General features: G+C 37.4%; 1 protein-coding gene across 1 annotated transcript in view; it reads left to right on the plus strand.

Annotated features, from left to right (window-relative positions):
* The window catches only part of DOCK2 (dedicator of cytokinesis 2), a 205,208-nt gene extending 189,323 nt beyond the window's left edge, over positions 1-15,885 (plus strand). Inside the window, exons 46-52 of the mRNA XM_075715815.1 lie at positions 571-654; positions 6,324-6,461; positions 8,688-8,815; positions 10,560-10,740; positions 12,347-12,467; positions 13,589-13,731; positions 15,139-15,885. Coding sequence (XP_075571930.1) covers positions 571-654; positions 6,324-6,461; positions 8,688-8,815; positions 10,560-10,740; positions 12,347-12,467; positions 13,589-13,731; positions 15,139-15,213 — 870 coding nt within the window. The 3' untranslated portion in view covers positions 15,214-15,885. The remainder of the gene's footprint in view (positions 1-570; positions 655-6,323; positions 6,462-8,687; positions 8,816-10,559; positions 10,741-12,346; positions 12,468-13,588; positions 13,732-15,138) is intronic.
* Positions 15,886-16,585: the final 700 nt, after the last annotated feature.

Consider the following 16,585-nt stretch of genomic DNA (forward strand, 5'->3'; position numbering starts at 1 on the left):
ATGACATATTCTGGACGAGTATGACTTATACTGTGTTAGCCCTAAAGTATAATTTGTTTAGATATTTGGCAGTCATGGACAAATAGCTGCATTCTTCTTTTGTACCTGAGGGATAAAATCTTTGGGCAGCAAAAGGCTGTGTATATGCAATATCTGGCTCTGCTTATCTATGAAAGAGTTCAATTTCTTTATTGTATAACACTGGCTAATGTCAGTAAGTAGGGTACTTGAATAAAATGATCATTTACCAATGTAAATCATGATAATCCAAATTTGTGCCTTTTAGTTTCAGTGCAAGCTTAATAAAACAAACAATAATTAGGTTTCATAGTAAGGATCTCAAACTCAGAAGTGTTGGATAAAGACTGAATAAATTTTTTTTTTAAAAAAGCACCTCAGTTCTCAACTGATGTAATAAGGAATTATCACTAGCAGTGTCTGGTTAAGGAGCATGTGTATGTCTCTTACTTGATGACCAATATTATGGTCACCAGCTGGAGTCAATGGAGTAATCACTGATTTCTTTACCTGTTGAAATGACGGACTGAATTTTTTTTTTTTTTGTCTAAGGCTTTCTTTACAGAAGAATATATCAGACATCATCCAGAAGATCAAGAAAAGCTGAATAGACTCAAAGATCTAATTGCTTGGCAGGTAACTTCTTACTGACAGCAGTCATGTGAGGCTTCATCAGCTATTCCTTTTTTCTGTTCCTTTCTAGCAGGAGAACATAGCATTTAGATGATTGTGTCATTTTTACTGGGGGGCGAGGGGGGATGTGGTTTGGTTTTTGGTTTTGTTGGTTTGTTTGGGTTTTTTTTTTACTGTTTCCCCAAAGCAGGGAGGGGTATAAGAATGAAAAGATTCTTGTTACAAACTTCCTGCCTGGTTCTGTGATGAATTCATAGCATTTTTTTTGAAAGGGAACTCTGTAGAATATTCTCTCTTAGACTAAACCTTCTGTTTCAGAGTATGTACAGCTGTAAAAGGACTATCTATTTATTATTCTATTTAGACATTAATAGTTTCCCTTAAGTAGGGAAAAGGACTTCAACTCCTTCAATTTTAATGTACCTAACAGGAAGCATGTAACCCACTAAGATCACTGATGAAACAGCATAGCCATAATTCCTTACCCTCTGATGTGGCATGTGATTGATGAAACGTTCTTGGGGATCTAAGTGATCCTGTCCTTCAGGTTTTTCAAAATCCATGCCTAAACTGGAGAAATGACTTAATTAAAAAAATCACATCATATTTCCTGAGGAGTATCATCATTATAGTATCCGTTAAGAGTTAGATGAAAAGCTACCAGGATCAGGAGAATTACCCATATATCTCTTTATGTCCTAGGGAAAACAGTAGGCCAGAAAAGCACTTTTTATAACACATCATTTGGAATGGTTTATCAAAAGCCATATATAGTGGGCTACATTTATGGTTAAAAGGGCCAGGATTTCAAACTCAGGTTGTATTCCTGGAGACAAAACTGAGGGCATGACAAAAGTCGTAAGGACTTCATTAATTGCTGGGAAAACAAGCATTTGCAAATGTCAGAAATTCTCTTGGGAAATACCTCTTTCCTAGAGGTGGGTATTCATTGTTGTTTCTTGGCGGGGGGGCGGGGAGGGGAGAGTTACATTAGAAACCTTAATGGAATGCTAGTTGCTCACAGGAGTTAGTTTCGTGCTCAATGACCCTTCAAGAATGCTGCTACATGTCTTTTGTGTGACAAATAGCATGGAAGACCATTAGTAAATATTTTTAAGCTATATCTACAGAGAAAAACTGAATATTCTGCCTATACTAACAGCAACAAGGTTATTTGTTTTTTTATTTATTATTATATTATTTTATATATAGTGTACATATGATAAGCCAACCAACCTGCAGAGCCCTTTTGTCCTCAAAGAGCAAAATGCACCTATGGGAAGGGGTAGCAGAAAAAACTCTATTTTTGCTGAGATTCAAGGGAAAATGTCATCTCTTGGGTTCGAGAACACCTGAAGAACCTCAATGTACACAAGTCTATGGGACCTGATGAGATGCATCCCAGAGTCCTGAGGGAATTGGCTGATGTAGTTGCCAAGCCACTCTCCATGATACTTGAGAAGTCATGGCAGTCAGGTGAAGTCCCTGCTGACTGGAAAAAGGGGAATGTTGTGCCCATTTTTAAAAAGGGAAGAAAGGAGGACCCTGGGAACTACCGACCTGTCAGCCTCACCTCTGTGCCCGGGAAGATCATGGAGCAGATCCTCCTAGAAGCTATGCTCAAGCACATGGAGGACAGGAAGGTGATTCGAGACAGCCAGCACAGCCAGCACAGCTTCACCAAGGGCAAGTCCTGCCTGACCAACCTAGTGGCTTTCTATGAAGGAGTGACTGCATCAGTGGACAAGGGAAAAGCAATGGATGTCACCTACTTGGATTTCTGTAAAGTGTTCGACACAGTCCCCCACAACATCCTTCTCTCTAAACCGGGGAGATATGGATTTGATGGGTGGACTGTTCGGTGGATAAGGAATTGGCTGGATGGTCACATCCAGAGGGTAGTGGTCAACAGCTCGATGTCCAAATGGAGACTGGTGACAAGCGGGGTCCCTCAGGGGTCCGTACTGGGACCAGTGCTGTTTAATATCTTCATCAATGACATAGACAGAGGGATCGAGTGCACCCTCACCAAGTTTGAAGACGACACCAAGCTGAGTGGTGCAGTTGACACACCAGGAGGATGAGATGTCATCCACAGGGACCTTGACAAGCTGGAGAGGTGGGCCTGTGTGAACCTCATGAGGTTCAACAAGGCCAAGTGCAAGGTCCTGCACCTGGGACAGAGCAACCCCCAATATCAATACAGGCTGGGGGATGAAGGGATTGAGAGCAGCCCTGCGGAGAAGCACTTGGGGGTATTGGTGGATGAAAAGCTGGACATGAGCCAGCAATGTACACTTGCAGCCCAGAAAGCCAACCGTATCCTGGGCTGCATCAAAAGAAGCATGGCCAGCAGGTCGAGGGAGGGGATTCTGCCTCTCTGCTCTGCTCTGGTGAGAACTTAGCAAGGCCTGTTGTGACAGAACAAGGAATAATGGATTTAAACTAAAGAAGAATAGATTTAGACTAGACATAAGAAAGAAATTTTTTACAATGATGGTGGTGAAGCACTGGAACAGGTTGCCCAGAGAGGCAGTGGAGGCCCCATCCCTGTAAACATTCAAGGTCAGGTTGGACGGGGCTCTGAGCAACCTGATCTAGTTAAAGGTGTCCCTGCTCCCTGCAGGGGGTTGGGCTAGATGACCTCTAAAGGTGCCTTCCAACCCAAAGCATTCTATGATTCTATGATAAAACGGCTTTTTTCATTGACCTAGGAATTCTTTATGATAACGGAGGGAAGAAAAACATGACCTCAGAAATTATCAATTCTATTTGCATTATCTAGTCCAAATAGAAATTATTGCCGTCAATATATGGCAAAATCAATGACTGTGAGAAAAGAGACTTAGATTTTTGCACAGCGGTAGTTTGTTAATAAACCACTAATTGCTAAGTCCTCTGAAATGTAGATGATTTAAGTGAGAAAGAACTGTTTGCTGTGCAAATGAATGGGCATAGTAATTGCTATATCAAGGCATAATATACTGATCTCCCTTTTAAGAGGCGTGTTATGAAATAGTGCGGGTTAATCTGGAATTTTACTATCAGAAGTGAATGGCTCAAGATATTTCTCATCATGTTCCATGCCTCATTCTTTGTACTAACTCACTAAAAATTATTCCTCATTGACTTAATCTTATTCCATCCTTGTGAGAGGACTACAGTATCCTGGGCTGCATCAAAAGAAGCGTGGCCAACAAGTCAAGGGAGGTGATTCTGCCCCTCTCCTCTGCTCTGGTGAGACCTCATCTGGAGTACTGCATCCAGCTCTGGAGCCCTCAGCACAAGAAGGGCATGGACCTGTTGGAGCGGGTCCAGAAGAGGGCCACAAAAATGATCCGAGGGCTGGAACACCTCTCCTACAAGGACAGGCGGAGGGAGTTGGGGTTGTTCAGCCTGGAGGAGAGAAGGCTTCAGGGAGACCTTATTGCAGCCTTTCAGCACTTAAAGGGGACCTATAGGAAAGATGAGGACAAACTTTTTAGCAGGGCCTGTAGTGGTAGGACAAGGGGTAATGGTTTCAAACTAAAAGAGGGTAGATTTAGACTAGATACAAGGAAGACATTTTTTACCATGAGGGTGGTGAAACACTGGAACAGGTTGCCAAGAGAGGTGGTAGATGCCTCATCCCTGGAAGCATTCAAGGTCAGGTTGGATGGAGCTCTGAGCAACCTGATCTAGTTGAAGATGTCCCTGCTCATTGCAGGTGGATTGGACTAGGTGACCATTAAAGGTCCCTTCCAACCCAAAGCATTCTATGATTCTATGATTCTGTCTCTGTTTCATAGATGAGAAACAGCATGAATTAACCATTTATTCCTCTCATGGCCTTGAAATGAATCTTCCCAGTAGTTTTAATGGATTTTTTTTATATTATTTTCTTACTGTTTTTGAAGTTTCTTCCTGTTTAATTTTGATTCATCTCAGTTTGGTTATTAGTTTGAGTCACCAACCTTTACAACTTTCTCCTGTATCATTGCCCACCACAGGCTCTGTATATGGTTTCTTTCTGACCATCAGAAGTACTCAGTGGATGTAGTGGTATCAGTTGACAATAATACCATCTGGCATTAAGAAATAAAATGGTAATTTTTATCTATCCCTGTAAATTCCTCTAAAGAGGACAAACATATCTGTCTGTAATAGATGGGCTTTAATACCATGTTTTTAAGAGTTATATTGAAATTGAACTTCCATAAAACATGATCAAGTCAATGGGTGGACCGATGTATACAATATTAATAGTATTTATAGGGTCAGAACACAAAAAGGAAGTGTGGAATCTAAGTGGATTTTACAAAAAAGCCCTAGACTTTAATGCAAAATAGCTAAAAGTCAATGGTACAGCAGTTAGAAAAGGTTACTGGCAGAAGAGTAGCTAGAAGTATGTTGCACAAATCTCATAAATCACCATATTCAAAGACTGAAGAGTAATGAAATGTTTTTATATTGTAAAGAGAAGCACTCCAAAGTTTATCTTTGTGAATACATTTTATTATTAATTAAACAGCATGTCAAAGTGTGCTGTCCATTATCTTTGAAGATAAGATTTGTTTTGTTTGCTTTTAACTGGATATTATTACACAAATATAACAGCAAAGACGATAGTAGCAATGTAATAGCAAAGGATAGCATACTATCATATTTGCTTCATTATAAGATTTTTTTTCTTTTTAATTTGGTAAGCAAGCCATTCCTTCTGACAAAGGAGAAGGATTCTTTTAAGAAATTCAAGTGGAGGGGGGTATTTAATGAATGGATAGACCTTTTCCTAACCTTTTTACCAAGTGTTCTCCTTTAAGGGAGTACTATCTATACTCCCCTCCGCCCTTATGCCCCAGTTTTTAAAAACTACTGTTACATACCTTTTTTCAACTCTAGTAGGAAGAATCAGAGATCTTAACCCCTTTGGTTACTTCTCACTGACCCCAGCCTAAAGGATGAGCAGCAGAAAAGAAAAGCATAGGGGTAAAATTGAGCCAAGTCAGCCTGGTTATTGCAAGCTGCCTCTGTTCATGGCTTGAGGTGTTCATTTTTGTATTGAAGCATTATCTTACTGATTTTTTTCTTGAGATGTGAGGAGTACAGAGGAAGTCTGCAAACTAAAATGGAGGAGAAAGGAAGAGGTCACCTTCAGTAACCGGGCATTAATGTATCAAATTGGTGCAATAATTGCTGAAGTGATCACATGATTAAGCCCCCAGTAGATTGTTTTAAACCTTTCCCAGTCACTTAATCCTCTGTTTTGAAAAAGAATAGTTTGAAACCACCTGCCTGGAATCCACTGGGATATTTTTTCATCCCTACCTTCTTTCTTGTAAACTATGGCAGGCATCTTCATAAGTGGGTGGGCTAGTAGTCTAAGAATTTTTTAAACCCTCACATGGTGTTTTTAATCCCATAAGGGATTAATATTAAACTACATAGAAGAGAGAGAACAGTCACTATGAGGCAGCCAACATTCTCCAAAATTTACTGAGAGCCCATTTTTCAAGAGCCCTTTCCATCTTGTAGTTGCTGCTAAAAGCTGAGATCAACTGAAAAATCTATCTGCCAGTCACAGTAAGAATTTTGCAGTTGATTTAGCAGATACTTTATATGGAGCTAGTGGGGTTGTCAGACCCAGTTTAATATTCTTACTTTTTTCCTTCTTTTTTTTTCCCCTCTTCAAGATACCTTTCCTTGGGGCTGGAATTAAAATTCATGAAAGAAGAGTTTCTGATAATCTTCGTCCTTTCCATGACCGTATGGAGGAATGTTTCAAGCATTTAAAAGTTAAAGTGGAAAAACAATATGGAGCCAGAGAATTGGTATTGCTCTCCTTTTAACCTCTCGTGCAATTTCTCTTTACTTAATACACATCTTGTTCTTCTAAACAAAAACACATACCAAACTTTTGTTGCTTGTGGGTTTTCTTGTGAACTGAAGGTAGTAAGACCTGAGTTTTTAGTCACAGTTGATTCAATTCTCTGATGTATCAAATATTCCTTATTCTGGAAGACTTGGAGTATTTTATTATGTCTGTTAAAATTTCAATTCTTTTCCACCTTATTAAGGAAGTAAAAGCAAATTCTCATGTTTCTCCTTTTTGTAATTTTTCTTAGTGGTTTAGGGCTTTGATCTGCAATTGATGTCTCCCTGTGCTAGCCACTTCTAGCTGTGTTGTGAAGTAAAACCTATCATGTGTATAATACTATAAATATTAGTTGAGACCAACCTGAAATATATGTGAATTGAAGGACAACTTCTAAACACAAACTCTCCAGCCAATTCTTGAATAAGTCTATCTGAGCTTGTGAGGGCTAGCAAGAATGATGTTACCTGTTTTTTGTGATTAAACACCAGGTGCTTTGGAAATTAAGTTGTTGCTTTCAGCATTGACGGTTTTATAAGAAGATTTATTTCTTCTGTTATAAGGGAAAAAGTAGCAAGTTTCTAACCTAAATTTTGGATGTTGTGCTCTTTTACACACCTATATGATAAAAATTCTATATATTCATCTCGGTATGTTTTTCGTATTTTCAGTCCCATGCCACCATCCTCACAATAATAGGGGCTGTAATCCACAATTAGCAATTTTGCCTTATGCTTGAACCCTTCAGCACTCAAAAAAAGCACTTTAAAAAAGCAACTTATTTAAAATTTTGCAAAAGCAGAGAATGTATTCTGAATGTCACTACTGCCATTTTACCATGTCTGACTCTCTCTGGTGGCTGGTCTGAGCTTTTTTATTAGAAGAAAAGAAAAAAAAAAAAAAGTTAGGCTGCTAGTGTGTCTTTATCACAAGATTCTGGCCATTCAAAAGATGAGCAGCATATAAACTCATTGCATGTAAACTGTACAAAGCACTTGAAAATAATTCTTGAAACTACAAATGTTTCCAAGTCTTCTGCTAGACATCAGAGTCTTAGAGAGAAATTACATCAGAAGCAAACTATTTGCGAATTTGGCATCTGAAATTATGCATAAATTTTAATATTTTTTGGATAATATGAATAAACCCCTGTGCTTTCATATGAAATGTTTTTTAGAAGTTGTTGATATCCTGTTTATATAATAGAAATTGAAGCAGTCTGGAAAAGTAGTTTATGGTATGCACGCACTGGGAAATTCTCAAAAACGTGCCTCATATCATGATGCTGTGATGAGCTAACTGGGGGGAGGCATGCTCATCCCAGGAAATAACTTGAACAGAAAAAGAGAGAAGACCTGACTGCACTCTACAATTTTAGATCCCAGAAGTCACCCCTGAAGAAAGAAAACAGTTCTAGAATTAGCCAAGAAATGTGATCCTTGTCTCTACCTTATTAACAAAGAGCATTTGGAAATAAGTCAGATTGTTTCAGTTAACTTTGTACTAGGCTGCAAAGCCTAAATAACCATCAAGATTAAGCTGAATATTTCCAATATGATAGTTAAATCTTCTTCAAGAAGATTTGGAGTGATATCTCCTTTTTCTCGTTCCACGGTAGAACATACCACGTTCAAGCTTTGCAGAGTGAGATGGCACAGCATATATGGCTTTGTGCAATATGGATACATGATGACCTGGAGAATCCTCCTCTTCTTCCTGTCTGGCTATTAATTTTCTCCAACGTTTGCAAACATATAATTAAAAAAGGCTGTATTAACGTATAGAGATGGCAGAACCTGTTGTATTGAAGACAGAGCATGATTAGTGTCTTGGAGAAAGGACTAACTAAATCTATTTGCCCAAGCCAAGTACTTTAATGGCATGCCCCAGGTCTGTTCAAAATCAGATCAGCAGACACTGTTTCTCTTAATTTCTTTTTCAAACATACAGTTAATTGTGTCAATTGTAGTTTATTTAGCTACTCACTGTATTGTTGAGTTTGAGAGGTCTTACAGTGTATCCAGACAGAAGAAAAAAATCATAGTAATTAATGGTAGCGAATAACTTCTTTCAAGCTAAATGTTGAAACATCTGTGCTATCTTCAAGACCTAGTGAAAAGGGGTGAAATGAGGTTCATGCAAAGTTGTTTGATAGAAAATGTTTCTCTTTTCCATCCTGTAGCCAGATTTTGATGACAAGAGAGTAGGACGGCCAAGATCAATGCTGAGATCCTATCGTCAATTATCAGTTATTTCACTGACGTCCATGAATTCAGACTGCAGTACTCCAAACAAAATTGCTTCAGAAAGGTTGGTTATGAATACAATACAAATTTTCTTTCAGTCCTGTTTTTTAACCAGTTTTATGGGATGAAACTAAAAGGTTTAAAAAAAAAAAAAAAGGCATTAAACGATAAAAGACCGCTAGCAGTCTTTTCAGACTATGCCAAAAATTATTTTTAACTGTAGCTATCACTTCCTCAAGGCTTAAAACTACAGTATTTCAACCTTAATAGACAAAATATACTCAACTCTCACTAAAAAAAAGTTGCATTTCATTTTCAGGAAACAAGTATTTTAAAATTTAAATGACATATCAAAAAAATACAAAGATCTGGGGGTTTTGCAAGTTTCTCTTTATACAGTTTTTAACTTAATTAGCATCTTTTTGCATGTAAAAATTGGAGAGGAAGAGGATAACCTTTACAAACTTACAAGTGAGGAGGTGGAATGCTTTAGTAAAGCCTGTAGTAATGTAAAATGTTTTGCCTAAAATGCTTTCTTAACTGCAGCACTGGGAAACATAAAGACTTTTAAGTTTGAGAGAACAGTTATAGGTGTATTGATTAGCTTTTTCATCCACAAATTGTTTTGATTGCTTTATAAATGATCCTTTAGGCACTTAGAATTTCTTCCCAAACAAGGTACATACAAAATTGATCTTGCTGAGCAGTGTTTGACTGTGATTTTTTTTTAAACATCTGATCTCCCTTTTTGAGTAGTTCACTTCTAAAAAGTAAAAAGTCCAAAGGTGTATGACCCTAACTTGGAAGTGTTTCTTCTTAAGCTGTCCCTCTATTCTTGCATGTTTGACTGCCAGTTCATTGTTTAACACTACTTAAATTCTCTGAGTTGTCTAACGAAGATGTGTAGTATCACATTATGAGATGCCCCACACTGCTCTTCCTGCCCTTCAGCTTTCACTCAAGAAGGGTGTAGTACAAAGACATGATTTGTGTCATGTCTGCCAGTCCCATGTCTCTAATAAAGCAGGACACCTCCTATGGAACCAGACAACTACACTTAAGCAGCTGAATCATGCACCCATTTTTAATTCTTATGATGCTAATCTGTTTCTAGGAAGCACAGGTCAACAAATCCACCATACTACTTGATTTATCAATTTTTATGTTGTAAAGTAAGTTCAGCCCTATGTTCAATAGGCTAATTACATCAGCAGTGAAGGGAGTAAAGCCAGCACCAATTTCATAATTGTTTTTTTTTTAATGAAAAATAGCCCAATTTTTAAACAATAAAAATTAGAGGAAGAAAGGAGGGAGATTTTTTTTTTTTTTAATCACTGGGTATGTGCATTGTTGTCCAATATGGTGAAATAAATAGGAGGATGCATTTAAAACATGACAATAAATAGTAATAGTCTGTTCTACAGTTTTCAACAACCAAAATAGCGTATCTTGCTTTCAGCACCATCAACACCATGCATAAACTTGTCAAATAAGCTCTAACTCTGTTTAGTTTAGGAGTTCTTAAGCTAATGCACAAATCTTTAAAAAGGGATTTGCACTCATGTTAATATTTTACATTCTTTGCAACATTTTAAGATGATGTCATACCTGCTGAAGGCATTTTATTTGTATCTACAGTTGCCAGCTGAAGCACATCATATACTTTTTGCCAACAGTTTGCAAGGCTGCATAGAAAGTCAAAGGAAAGGATGACCTGCGTTTATATTTCATGGGGAAATGACATCAGAATGCCAGTGGCTTTTAAAATATCACTCAGCAACTTGTACTTTTTTCTTTTGCTCCTGCAGCTTTGATCTGGAAGTAGTGCTACCAAAGCAAGTAAAAACAGAATCAGAGGAGACGGGTCTGCAAATTAATCCTCACCCTGAAGTAAAGATGAGAAAGTCCAAAAAAAGAACAAAAAGAAGCAGTGTGGTGTTTGCTGATGAGAAGACAGCACCTGATATTTCTATCTCTGACACGAAATGTGTATGTTACTGATTTAGAGTAGTATTTTATAATCCATAAAAAGAGGACGTTACTGATTTAGAGTAGTATTTTATAATCCATGAAAAAGAGGACATTACTCCTTTGCTTAGGAAAAGAAAAATATATCACATAAAACTCTAGCTGTCACAAAGGGAAGTATGCAGGATGCAGAGATGATCTGCCCTGCCGTGAACAAAACCTGCAAGGTGCTGAGGAGGAAACAAATCAGTGGAAAAATCAGAGTATCTCTACTTGCTTATGATGACAGATAATATAGCCCTGAAGCTGCAAATTCAGAAGCTTGGTTAGCTTAAAATGGGGTACTATATTGGGAGGGTTAAGCTAGCTTTCCTTTGGAGAGGCAATTGACTGTGCTGACATTTCATGGCAGCTCCTTGCAGTCAGGGCTATTTCAAAAGTGATGAGCCCTGTACATTTTGTACCTTGTTATGGAACATGCAGCTGTTAGGAAATTGCAAGATTGCAAACAGTGTTCCTTAAATGGTGCCAGACTGAAGTTTGGAAGCACTGGCATCTCTCCCTCCATAGATCATCTGAGTGCTTTTATTGCACTGCTAGATCATTAGAATGATTTATATAACTTACATTGTGCTTTTTTTTTTTTTTTGGTAGTTTAAGTCTCAGGAGAAGTTTCTTCTTTTAGTATAAAAAGAAATAATTTAAAAAGAATTGAAAGATATTCTCTTGATACGCAAGCCCTATCTAAATTAAAATGTCAGGCAATAACAGATTGTTGAATTATGTGGAGAGAACATAAGTCATTTGATCGAAAATTTTTGGAGGAATCATCAAAGGCAAAGTGAATTCAGTAGAAAGCTAAGATTCTTTTGGGAAACAAGGAGGAACTTATGGAGGATTATGATTGTCTTGCACTACATGTCCTCATATGAGAGAGATACAAAGCACTCACGCTCTGAGAAGCATTAATGTACAAAAACAAGCAACACCTTTGTCTTTTGGTTAAATTAGATAACACATACACCTAACTGTGGGAATCTCACTACATATATATATATTATATTTATTGTTTTATATATTTTTTATATATATATATATAATATATCTCACAGCGCTGTGGCACCTGATGAAACTACAGAATTTTATTTTGCTTCAGAAAAATAGTGCCAAGCCTTGCAGCAGCTATATTAATGCAATAGGGAAAAATGTTTTCAAACTTCATTTTACTTTGCAGATCACAGTCAGAGCTGGCTGATGGTATTGTTCCAAAGATATGGTAGGAATACCATCTTACAGTTCCAGATTACAGAATCTCTTCTAGCTAGCTTTTTTAAAGTAATGTTTTTTCTATGTGGAATGAGAAGTATTTATCTAACTATAAATCATCTGCAAAATCATTACATGTTTTTAGCTAGTGTATAATATTATATGTGGACCCAGTTCTGCTGCTTCTAGTTACTTGTATTGTTTACTCAGCAAACGATCCCATAAAGAACTCAGGTTAGGCATGATAGTTTGTTTATTAATTATTTTCCTTTATGCTTTTCAAAAAAGATTATTTTGCTTAGATCTTTGTTGCTCATATCTCAGTTCATCATTAATGGCATTTTTTTTTTTAATTAAACAGCTGTCAAGGAAATACGAGTTCATGAGTGACACCAACCTCTCAGAACATGTAGTGGCTCCTCAGAAAACATCTGTCCTCAAGCAGATGAGTTCTGTCAGTCGTTCTATGCCAACTATCCCAGGTAAGCTGCTCACAGTAAGATGAGAGTTCTGCACTTTATTGCTGTGATAAGGAAACATAGCAATAAAAGGTTTGCTCCAAACAGAGCAGGTAGCTCTGTGCGTGGCTCCATGCCTCTGAGACAAAGATTACAATTTAAGTGTGTATTGTGCATGTGAGGCTGGACTGCTACTACTGCTTGATAACACTGTGCTGCCTAGTGCTAACATGCAAATTCTAAAAGTGTTACTTCTGGAGCTCTGAATTTTGCTTCCTTGTATAGTGCGGGCATTCGCCCTGCCTTGAAAGAGGCACGGTTTATTCATCTTCCTTGCTTTGTAGGGTCTCACTTGCAGAAGCAAGGGATTCTGCAGTCTGCCCTCACAGCTGAGGGCAGCGTTTGAAACAGGAGGAAATGCTCTGTACTTCGCTTTGGCGGATGAATATCCCCAAAGGTTGCCCCATAGTAGGGTTTCAACTTCTGCTTTTGACATTAGAGAGGATTCTCATGAGGCTCCTTCACACGAAGACGAAGGGGAAACAACATAACATGACTGCCCACTAGAAGGACTGTCTACATGGCAGTGTTTATAGAAATAGTTTATATAGTTCATATAGAAATATATAGTTTATATAGAAATAGTCTATCATGCAACTGATGACAGTTGCATGATAGAGAAGGGGAAAGTGTAACTGAAGGTGGAACTCATTTTCAGGCCAGGGTATATAGAGAAAAAGTGCCCTATTTCAATATCCTTTATCCCCTACTTCTTCCACAGCGCATCCCATTTCTTAGCCTGCACTTCATCTTTCCCTCGCATTGTCCCTACCGTTCCAGACGCCTGTAACAGATGTTTAGCACAACGCAACAGACTGTCACGGCCCACTTCTTTTTCATGTATTTATCTATTTTTCCTTCTTTGACCAGATTAGTTCACTTTTTTCATTATTCAGTTTCAATGTAATGAAATTTAGTGCTTCCCCATTACTTATTTTTGTATTCCAAGGATACAGTCAAATTTAAAATGTCTCATTTCTTTCTATTAATTACAGTAGTTCATTATTTTGAATTTTGCTTTATCTTACACTCTGACTCTCCTTTTTTGGTTTTGTTTTGTGCAACCAATATGTTTCTATTCTAAGGATTAACTCTGTCTGTCAGCGCTGTGGCACCTGATGAAACAATTGCATCACATAGGTTGAGTCAGCCAGTGTTTCCTTCCACTTCAGATGGTGACAAGAAAACCTTCAAAAAAAAGAAAGTGAACCAGTTGTTTAAAACAATGGTAAGTTCTGCGTATTTATGGGGAAAAAAGAAAGTGTTACTTCTTCAAAAATTCTATGCTCTGAAAATTAAGTCATTTTAAAATACTGTAAGATCTTAAGTCAAACTCCCAATTTTTTTTTTTTTCTCCTTTCTTCTCTCATCAGAGAGGAGTGGAATCTCTATGGGGAAGCAAAAATTTGCCTCTGGCTGTGCTTTCTGGAGTACGGACATACATCCTTGTGTTTAAAAGGCTCAGATGTGCAGTTCTGCATCTGTACCACAAGAGGTCTCATTTGACCTGCTGATTTTCTTTGATTTGCTTTGTCTAACATTTATTAACAAAAAAGGAAAGCAATTATTTCTTGTTCCATTTAATTACATTGGACAGTTAGCACTAGCATCAGAGTAAGGTAAGCATATCATATATGGCAAAACATGCACAGTGTGAGTCAATTTCTGATGTCAAAGATGCTTATTTGAAAGTAGAAATTGGCTTACACTGCGAGTCATTAATGTTGCTTAAAACAGGTTTCCTGTCCTAAAGTAGGAAACCTTTTACCGATTTCTGTGGAAATTTCACAAAATTAAAACTACTGAATTTAATGTAGTGTTTTAAAGCAAAAAAAAAAAAAATTATATTCAGTGCAGATATTAAGATTCAAAAGTTTTAAACTTTTTCTATTTTTTCAGGTAGTGGGAGGGTGACATTTAATGCAGATGCTGGTAGCTACTGATATGCATACTGCGTAAACATTTTGTGACACTTGTAAATTTTACATGTCAGCTCTTTGCTGATCTTACAAAGGAAAGGCTGTTTTTTTGGGTTTGTGGTTTTTTGTTGTTTTTTTTTTTTTTCTGGTGAATAGGTTTCATTTTCATCCATTAGTTTCACTAGTCTTTTCAAAAATATAGATAGTGCCTTCAGAGACCATAGAGCAACATTTAGGGAAAATCTGCATATAGATGTGTTCATAATCACATTTTTCTGGTAGGAACAAGAATAACCTATTATTTTGAAGTCTGTAGGATTTCACTTATATTCAATTTATCACATACTTGTTCTTTTCAGACCCACGAGTAACAGCTTTTCAGCATGATCACATCCACTCACATTTAAACCTAAATAACATATAAAATCAGAAGGACAAAATGTCACTTTTTTACAAGTCTGAAAAAGGACTGAATAAATCAAAAAATCCATTTGTATAGTGCTTCACAGCATGACTGGAATCATGTAGACATGTTTAAATACAGGTTTACGGTTTTGCAGGATAGAGAAATTAATTAAAAATATCCAGGATTTGATCAACGTCTTTTTTTCTCTAGCCACAGCCTAAGGCCACAAGCTAGTAATTAATCTACATATTACTGAATCCAATACAGTAGTCATTTTAACGTACGGTACTCTGTTCCTCTTTTTTTGCAGCGGATTTCCAAAGTTCTAGAAGATGGAAAGCAGTCTGTGGAGCACCATTTCAAATCTTCATCTACAGATCTGTAATTCTTTCCATTACAAGACCACCTCTCAACCAAAAATAATTATATATACATATATATCCTATTTTAGAGCACTGTCTACTCTAAAGAAAGGCACCGATAAAATAGATGGCTAAGAAAGAATATGAACAAAAACATTCAGGGGCTCTGATAAGTTACTTGCAATAGAGATATAGAAATAACATTTGAAGAAAATGCTACAGGATGTGCCTGCCAGGATATGGAACAGAAGTTTATTGAGCCTCTGGTTATACAGGTCAAAGGGCATTGTGTGTTCTCTGGTGACAAAACTTGCTCCTGCGAAGAAAGATGTATTAAAAGGTCATCTGTAATGCTTACTATGTAATGTAAGTTGGATCCTGTGCTTTTCAAAGAGCATAGAAGTTACCATTTTGTGTAGCTTGTATAGACATACTCCAGCGATCTCTAAACTGTTGCTGGCAGTGTAGTCAAGGCAACAGATGGCTCAGCACAAAGTAGCCGCTGACAATTTACTCTGTGGCTGTAGTTGGATTTACAGTCCTCAGATCCCTCTGCTGCTCCCACCACACTGCTCTATATCCTCAATCCTTCTCAGGGTAATGTCCGTGACTCTGACACCATATGCCTGACTTATTTTCAGAACAGCGGCCATTACGTTGAAAACATGTGCAGAAGTTTATTTACACATGTACAAATTGATATTACATCCAGCAGTATGATAAACAAAAGCTGCATTTTCTGCTGTTCATCAATAAACTGTTAAAAATTTGTTTTATTTGCCTTGAACCTTTCTCTCTGAAATCTCTAGGAATCATCATGTATAAGGTAATAGTTTCTTACTGACAGCAAATGGAATTCTACAAGTCCAAGTCTTCCGCTTTCCAAATTGATTTTCTGTGTCTCCAACTCATGAGGTAGAGTTGGAAAATAATGCCTTATTGGCATGCAACTAGACAGCACTGCAGGTCAGTATCTTGGGGGTCAGGGGCGGGGTTTATAACCTGCCAGTTCTTTCTAAAGGCAAGTATGTTTCAGACACCTACGTAGGTTTATATTCATGAAATAAAATTTGACCGTGTATAGTGTTGTGGATGGGAGAGACTGGCTTTGTTGCCATTTATATGGATAAGGGAAAGACAAAAAGGTTAAAATTATTGCTTGCTGAGTGGTTGAATTAATGGAAAGACACCTTCAGTTTGTTCTAAGCCTAACTATTTCTATAAACACTTTTACGTTCAGCATGAATAGTTTATTTAATGAATTTAGACTGTCTTTGCAAGTTGTCAGTGTGAAGCTGTTTTCTACAGAAATAATTTGCAATTGTTTTCTGTGAGAAGTTTGAAATATTTACCATTGGAACTAATACTGTGCCAAGAAATACTTTCACTAGAATA

Source organism: Pelecanus crispus, chromosome 8, assembly GCF_030463565.1.
Source record: "Pelecanus crispus isolate bPelCri1 chromosome 8, bPelCri1.pri, whole genome shotgun sequence".
Lineage (NCBI taxonomy): Eukaryota > Metazoa > Chordata > Aves > Pelecaniformes > Pelecanidae > Pelecanus > Pelecanus crispus.